Source organism: Alexandromys fortis, unplaced genomic scaffold (genome assembly GCF_014885135.2).
Source record: "Alexandromys fortis isolate MF-2015 unplaced genomic scaffold, M_Fortis_MF-2015_v1.1 scaffold_201, whole genome shotgun sequence".
Lineage (NCBI taxonomy): Eukaryota > Metazoa > Chordata > Mammalia > Rodentia > Cricetidae > Alexandromys > Alexandromys fortis.
In genome coordinates this window covers 2,583,862-2,592,103 of record NW_026068087.1, presented here as the reverse complement: position 1 = coordinate 2,592,103, position 8,242 = coordinate 2,583,862, and the positions used below count along the sequence as shown (strand labels likewise).

Below are 8,242 nucleotides of genomic sequence, written 5' to 3'. Positions count from 1 at the left end.
CCTTCTTTGGGCCGGTGGGCGGCCAGGAGCCGCTAGAGCACTCGCCCCGCTGGTTGAGGAGAACAAAGTAGCTGAACAACTTGACCCCTTCCTGGGCCCAGCACCCCGCTTCCGTGGGAGCTGCAGAAAATGGACGAACCCCTCTCCTCTCTCTCAACATTTGCCTTTCCCCCCCTCTACCTCTCCAGAAAGGAAGACACGAAAAAAAGGCAGGCAGCTTCCCTACCGCGCCCTCCCTCCCCGGCTGTGTCCCCTCGGCTGAAGGGACTGGACATGGGGCTGCTCCAGGTGTTCGCCTTCGGTGTTCTAGGTAACACAGGAGAAGGGATTGTGGGGGCGGGGAGGGCCGATGTGCTCGGGCTTTGGGGAAGAAACCTTTAAACCGGTTTGCTCCTGCTTTGAAGGGGATCGGGAGAGAGGGACTGGTTGGAAATGACGCCCCTGGGATCAATCGCCACTCTCGCCGTGGTGGTGGTCGAGGACGCGCACGCGGAGGTCCGCGGACCCGCATCTCCGGGTTCTGCTCACAGAAACCGCGGTCCTGCGGACTTCCGAGGCAATCACTCCGGGGCTTTGCACGCTCTACCAGTTCGTGCTGTTTCCCCACCGCCGAAGGCTGGCTCCTTGGCTTGGCTGAGGATCCTCGAGAAACCCATTACGCACAAAAGTGTCAGAACCCAGAACAGGCTTCGTCTTGGAAACAGTTCGGGGGCCATGTGGCTTCAATTAACTATCGCTGTTTGTCTCGGGGTGGCACCATGAAGAGCTGGGCCGGGTGCCTTGTTGGAATGGCGAAACGTTGAAGCCACTACCGAACTAGAGAGACACCAACCGCCTCTAAGCTCAGGGAATCGGCTTCTATGGCAAACGCTGTGCCTCAGCCGGGCGCGATCGCCGGTGACCCTGGCGCGTGCATGAGTACTTGTTCTTGTGTCCCTACGCCCACAGATCTCCCACACTGGCACCGAGGGTGTGGGCACTGCCATGTGCACTCGAGTTCTCACAAGCGGGGGTGCAACGCTTGGCGGGGTCAGCCTCACGGCGCCCTGGCCCACGTACGTCGAAGTGGCCGGTTCACAAGGTCCACCTTTAGCGGAGGGGCTGCTTGGCTGGGGCAGATCGGAGTAGACAAAAGAGTCGGGTGGATTTCCTAGGTGATGCACTCAGCTGACTGCTGGTCAAACCTAATGACGTGTCTGGTTTTCTTTTCTCATCCTTCTCTACTTGTCCCGACTTTCCTGGTCTCTCCTGCGCTTATTTCTCTTCTGTGTTTTCCTATGTATTCTCCTTTCTTTTGAATCCCCCCCCCTCTCTCTCCCTGCCCCTCCTGCTGTTTTTCTTTTGCTCTGGCTTGTCCCTTGCTTTCTTCCTCCTTCTCCCTATTATAGCCCTGTGGGGTACCCGAGTGTGTGCTCAGGAACCAGAGTTCAGTTACGGCTGTGCAGAAGGCAGCTGCTACCCTGCCACTGGCGACCTTCTTATCGGCCGAGCTCAAAAGCTCACAGTGACCTCAACGTGCGGACTGCACAAACCAGAGCCCTATTGTATTGTCAGCCACCTGCAGGTAAGGCGGGTCTGACTGTGGACTGAATCTTCTCCTCCTGGCCGACCAAAGAGGCATGCCCAGGAGACTTCACATCCTGCTGTCAATTCAAATAGGAATTCAGCCAGCAGAGGAGCCCTGGGCTTTTGCTGGTAGCTCACCCAGTCTTCCCAGTCTCAGTTTGCAAAGTCGAATCTGCCAAACATTTCCTGCCACCACCACCATCAATCAGTAGGGGAAGCCGGGGCTGCAGAGAAACTTAGCCTCTGTGCCCCGTAGGGTCCTGCGTGTTTGATGTTGTAGTTGCTGCTGCTGTTTTTTCAATCCTTTTGAAAGTGTGTTGAAGATGGGTCAATCATCATCTTTGTGTACTGATCATTTTGTGTGTTGGGTTTTCCATCTTTCACTTGAGTATAAGGATGTTCCAAACTGAAGCCTTGTGAGGTGATTCAGTCAGGATCAGACACACTTCCTTACTGAAAAATGCCCTGGTTGTCATGGCATCGTGATGGTGAAAGACCAAAATGAAATTTCTGGGTGGGACATGCTTCTAAATGTGGACTCAGGTTTAGATTTCAGAAGCCATACTTATGTAAGAGCTAATATAAAAGAAAGAACATCATAAAATATCTTGAAACAGAATCTTTTTGCTTATTCTTTCCCCCAACCCCCAACCCCTGGGAAAAATTAAAACAGAGACTGGAAATGGAATGGGACTTCTGACAATTTCAGAAGGTTATGGAGTGACTGTGGTTCATCAGGACAGTGACCTGGGATTGCTTAGCACATTTAGTGAGGTGGGGTCACAATGTGGCAAAGTGGATTCCACTCATACGCTTCTAGGTTTATACAGAGCTGTCTAGACTGCTTCCTCCTGATTAGAAGAGAGGCTATAATTAAACTTTTTTTTTAAAGTTCTGGTAATTGTTCTTCAGTACTAGTTTCCTTGACTACAAGTTAATGAAGGCAATTAATGTTAGCTTTTCTAATAATAGCATTTCAATTTCACCTAAGCTGTCTTGCTAACGTTTACTTCAGAGGTCAGGGCACTTTGTCAATGGATCACCACACTCTGAAATCAGTTTGGGCTACAGTGAAAAGTGCACTTAAAAGCAAGTAGAGCCAGACTCCCTGATTTGTATGATTAGCTGTGACACTGTAGAGTGCTTCTCACAGATCTCAAGGTCTTCTCTGTTTCTGGAATGACTGGGTATAAAATGAAAGCAGAGAACTGTAGTTCCTGATCCCTTTGCATCCGTGCCCTGATCGTTCCAGGGTTCCTATTCCCCACCCCACCCCCAATCTTCAAATCATTTTTGACAAGAATTTAATTAAATAAATACAATTGTAAAGATATAATCTGACTTGACTTTATATCACCCTTGACCAAATTCTGTTTTATATATACATTAACCTGAAGATATTTCAGCCTTAACATAATTTTTAGATGTAAAAATAATCTGTATTCCAGAAACGAAAGGCACAGAGCCAAGCTCCATATGGGAAAGGAATCTTGAAACTGTTCTGTTTCTGGTTCACCACAATGTATTGTGAAGAGTAGAGATCTGGTGCCAGGGTAGCTGTGTTTATGTGGATCCCAGCACAGACCTTCCTCCTCAGGACCTCTCCCCTTACTCTGAGCAGCTTTGTGTTAGCCTGCTCAACACCAACCTCAGATGAAGTAGAAACTAAGAATCTGGCTGTCTGGACCCCAAGGACTCGATACTTTTGCCTCATATATGGTCTGTGCTTCATGTATGTTTTGGAAAATTAGGCCAACTGAATTGGGTTTTGTTCTCTTTTCCCCCCTGATTTTCAGTTTACATCATGTCAGTAAAGACTCTCTAATACCTGTTCTTACTACTGAGTAAGCTATTTACTGAGATTAAGATTTAACCCTAGAAATTTAAGTTTGATTAAATTGGTAGCTTATGGAAACAATGCCCCCTTTTTTACTCCTGATCTTAAGTTTGCAAGAAAGGAGGAGATAATTTTCCAGAGCATTTCAGATAATTCAATAAGTTTAAAAGTGAAAAATATGACATACATTTGCATAATTTTTCCACATTCACCTTTCTTGAAGGTGGTTGGTCATTTGTTTGTTTGTTTTTTTTTTGTATTGTGGATTTAATGATTTTTTTAATGAGATTGTTTCATAGACTCATGAAAATGCTGTGTTTTTAGGAGGACAAGAAATGCTTCATATGTGATTCCCGGGATCCTTATCATGAGACCCTCAATCCTGACAGCCATCTCATTGAAAATGTGGTTACCACATTTGCTCCGAACCGCCTTAAGATTTGGTGGCAATCTGAAAATGGTACGTGATTGGTGTGAGAACAAGTTCCATGGAGGGTGACTGACTGTTAACTGGGAAGCAAGTTCCCATGGGTATTTGTGACAGATTGTAGTCTTGGCCCTGTGATTAGAGCTACTGGCAGAATACTTTTTGGAGCATTCAACTTGCTTGGTCAAATCTGACCCTCCTTCCTGAAGTTTGTGTCTTGTCAGAAGCAGTGTTTGACCAAAGGAGTGTTCATAGGCCTCACCCTGAGGGGGCTTCTGGGGAGTGGGTGTGTGCTAAGGGGAGTGGGGAGAGAGCAAAGGAAGACTGCATACTCAGTCTTACACAGAACAGAGCAGTTTTTGTTGCCAGCCCCCCAGAAAAGGCAAACGCAGGACACCTTCTAGCTACAGAAGATTCATGAAACAAATGATCATCCCATAAAATAAGCAATGTGATATGATTGTACAGTTTGTCAATGTGCCTCTTTGCTAGCAGTGATGGGAATTCAGCCTTTTTTTTCCTTCTTTTTTGGTCATTTGGCTTAACCAATCAATCTGTTAATGTTGTTATAAAACCAAATTTAGGGAATACAGGAAGAGTTGCTATATTGGCTAGTTAACCATGTAATACTAGATCTTAGATGTGTGTTTTGAACAACCTTGTTGCTTTACATGAAGCACAGGATGGCTCCTACTTCCGTCTTCAAGTTACTGGGATTACAGGTGTGTGCTGCTGTGCACATTTGAGTTCATTTTTTTTTTAAATTATGGAAGAAGCCCTTGCAGAAGTGAACCTAAGCTTGGTTGTAAACAATGTGGAAACAACTAGATCTTCGCTACAGATCCTAGCTCAGGAGTTCTAAGGGGCCTGCAGGCGCCTGTCATTCATCTCATTATGAGGAATTCTTTTATGGCTGTCAGTAATTGGCTATGAATTGTGTGTTTTCTAGAAGGACTTGGTTTCTAGGGAAGGTTGCATGTTCATTGATCATGAATCCTATTGGTTCCAAACTTGCTTGAGAGAGATGAACCCTCAAGAAAGCATATAGATTACTCTTTAGAATGGATTGTTTTTACAAGGAAATACACTGGTTGGTAGTCCAGTGTGAAAAAAGATTCTACCAATGAGTTCCAGAGGACTGCGTACACAGCATAAACCTTCTTATGAGCAGGGTCCGGGAGCTCTTCCTGACTACCCACATTCTGCAGTGACCCTGCAGTGGAGTGGAAACTGGGAGACAAGGATGGCCCCATTTTAGTTAAGAAATGGTAAAATAGTTTTAAATGTAATTCGAGGTTTTTCTTTATGATGTCAGGAGTTCATTCATTTCAATAGCTTCGAGGGGAACAAAAGATCCCAGATGCCAGATGCCAGAAAGATTTTGCAAACAGTGAGGCCTGAGCTCTGTCACAGAGGATAGATAAGATTAGACAGATGGGGCTTGGTGCCCAGAAATCACTGATTGTCCCTGCACCTTGTCATCTCTGTTGTCTGATAGTTCACAATTGCAGACTCTCTGTGATTGTGACTTTATCTCCTTTCTGTGTGTTCTCAGGTGCTGAGTGGTCAGAGGGTGAGGTTGAATCTAAGTGCTCAGATTCAGGGACTGGCGGGAGATGACCGGGACTTTTCTCACTCTTCATAAGGATCTGTTCTTGAATCTAGTAAATTAGATACACCGTAAAATAGTTATGTTCTCCACAGATTTTTTTTCTTCCCATATTAAGAGAAAGAAGAGCAAACCATCCTGCTTTATCAGCCTGGATTCTAAATGGAATGTGCTTCAGGGACACACATTGCTGAGACAGTCCCTTTGTTACAGGAATGGTGCTAGTCTTGCTTTGTGCTTTACATTCTCTCTAAAGCTTAGAAAGGCAGAAATGTATAGTTGCTTAGCTAATGTTTCACTCAGAAAGAAATGCTTAGAGTAGTTTTGTACGATAGTTCTTTTTAGTAAATTAGATAAGGCTCATGGCTATGATTATGGTGTTTTTCTTTAACATTCCAACTAACTCACATCCGTTCCAGTGACCACTTTTCCCCCTCGGTCGACTTGGCCGTTTTCCAGCAGGCGTGTTTATTTCAAAAGGTCCTACTGACTTCCTGAAAATATACCAGCTGTAACATGATTCATTCTGACACATTCCCATCTTCCTGCATTCAAGACTTATTTGCTTGGGAAGATGAATCCTAAAGGCATCTTCTTACAGGGACAACTGAACAGTCCTCTTAACCCCGGGGGCATCTTAGAGGTCCTTAGGGCCTTGGGGGAGGTGCTTTTTATCCCTGGAATTCCAGTGACTTTGTGTGTGTGTGTGTGTGTGTGTGTGTGTTCTAGTGGGTCTCTTACCCTCAGGGCACCATACACTGTGCAAAGGCTTGTTTGTTCAGGCTTTCCCCCTGAAAGGGAAGAAGTTTTTGGTTTTGGGGGGACAGGTTTATTTTCCTGGCTTGTTCTCTGCCTCCTTGGTAAGGAAAATGTTTTCCAAATGTAGAAGTGTAACCAAAGGTTGCTCCTATCAAGGATGCGTTTTCCTGAGTTGACATGTACTACCACACATGATACTCACCTGCTTTCGTTCCCATCATTTAGGGGGAAAAAAGGAATATTTGTGTTCCTACTGTACTTCTACAAACTGATCCCCTACTTTGCACTAGACGTGTGCCCCTTCCCCATTTGGCTTAGAGGATTGGGGCAGTGGTTATGGCCACTAAGCAGACAGCACTGAGAGATCTCCTGCCAGATGTCTTGCGGCAGTGAGTAAATTCAGTAAGCTGAACTCTGGAATAATATATGGAAAACTAAAGAATCATTCTGTCTCATGCCTCACCTCTAAAATAAGTACAGAGGGCCCCCGTTAATAGCTTCAACTCCAGCTTTAAGACACAAGAGGGATTTGTATGAGGAGCTTACAGGCCATTTAGGAAGAAAGTCAGCTCTTCACAGACATTCCCCATTAGTCTCACCATCTCCTTTATTGCTTTAAAAATCTATAGGTGTGGAGAATGTAACTATCCAACTGGATCTAGAAGCAGAATTCCATTTCACTCATCTCATAATGACTTTTAAGGTAAGGAATCCCTCCCTTTCTCAAGAGCACTGTGATTTCTACATTCAGAAAAAAACAATGTTTATTATGTGTTGGCATAATTGGGAACTTAAATGTTACTGTTGTCATGTATTGGGATAATTGAGGGGCTTTCAAACAGGGACATGGATAACTGCCCTTCCCGCGTTCTATTTTCATGTCAATAACTTCTCTAACCCAAGGTAATTCATCTATAAACTTTTAATTAGAGATCTCTTTATTTCTCCCATAGAGAAAAATAGTGTTTGGCTCCCTCCCAAATCTCATTTGCATAGTATATATCTGATCCTTCAGGTTTATATTTTAAATGCTGAATTTGGTAACGCAAAAGAAAGTGTTTTTTTCTTAGGTTCCAAGATTTTGCAAAAGTGTGGGAAGAGTTTCTCAGTCCCTAAAAAAAAATGCATACCTTCTTAAATGCAGATTTTTTTCTCTCCATTTTTCTTTTCAAGATGTAAAATGACTCTAGGACCAGGGAGTGTCTCTGTACAAAGTGCCTTTGTTTCTTAAGCAGCTGCCTGGAAATGACAGACTTCACTTGGCTTAAAGTACATGTCAGTACACACAAAACTCATAATTTACTTACTCTCTCCAGATTAAAATCACTTTTGAATAGTTTTCTGTTGAAGTTGGGGACCTTACTGGCATCTTCTCAGGTTAGATAAAGGGGCTATGGATCGATTTACCTCATTGGCAAGGAGGCACAGAAGTTTTGTTTCTGTCTGACCCTCAAGCCTGAGAAGCCAAGGAACAAGGGCAGGCATGGGAATCAGAATGTGAGTAGGTGGGCGTCAAACTCCATGGTTCCCAGTCTGTGTACCTCACTCCCTTGTTGTCCCTCAAATTAGCCACAGTGACAATGACTGGGGCAGGAATGTTAATAGTGACATCTAATACTGGAAGTGGCTGGATAAGGGCTATCACTGACTTATCAGGGACTCCTTGCCATATTTTTTTGCTTTCATTAACCACACTCAACCTTAGTGGTTAAATTCAAGCTCAGCCCCACATGAGGGTGCCATCTTCATGTTATGAGACTCTTTAAAATATTCGTGATATTCTTTTTTTGTTTTTGTTTTTCGAAACAGGGTTTCTCTGTGGCTTTGGAGCCTGTCCTGGAACTAGCTCTGTAGACCAGGCTGGTCTCGAACTCACAGAGATCCGCCTGTCTCTGCCTCCCGAGTGCTGGGATTAAAGGTGTGCACCACCATCGCCCGGTTTCGTGATATTCTTTATTGATGTCTGTGGCCCTATCTTACTTTGGAGAAAGCATCTGCCTGACATACACAGATGGCTGAGTTCTTTTACATTCAGAGTCCTTTG

The 8,242-nt window shown here is 44.6% G+C and overlaps 1 protein-coding gene across 1 annotated transcript in view; it reads left to right on the top strand.

Moving 5' to 3' along the window:
- The first annotated feature begins 4 nt into the window (after positions 1 to 4).
- Lamb1 (laminin subunit beta 1) overlaps positions 5 to 8,242 on the top strand; it is a 63,305-nt gene continuing 55,067 nt past the window's right edge. The window contains exons 1-4 of the mRNA XM_050122269.1: positions 5 to 310; positions 1,389 to 1,564; positions 3,728 to 3,863; positions 6,828 to 6,901. Coding sequence (XP_049978226.1) covers positions 130 to 310; positions 1,389 to 1,564; positions 3,728 to 3,863; positions 6,828 to 6,901 — 567 coding nt within the window. The 5' untranslated portion in view covers positions 5 to 129. The remainder of the gene's footprint in view (positions 311 to 1,388; positions 1,565 to 3,727; positions 3,864 to 6,827; positions 6,902 to 8,242) is intronic.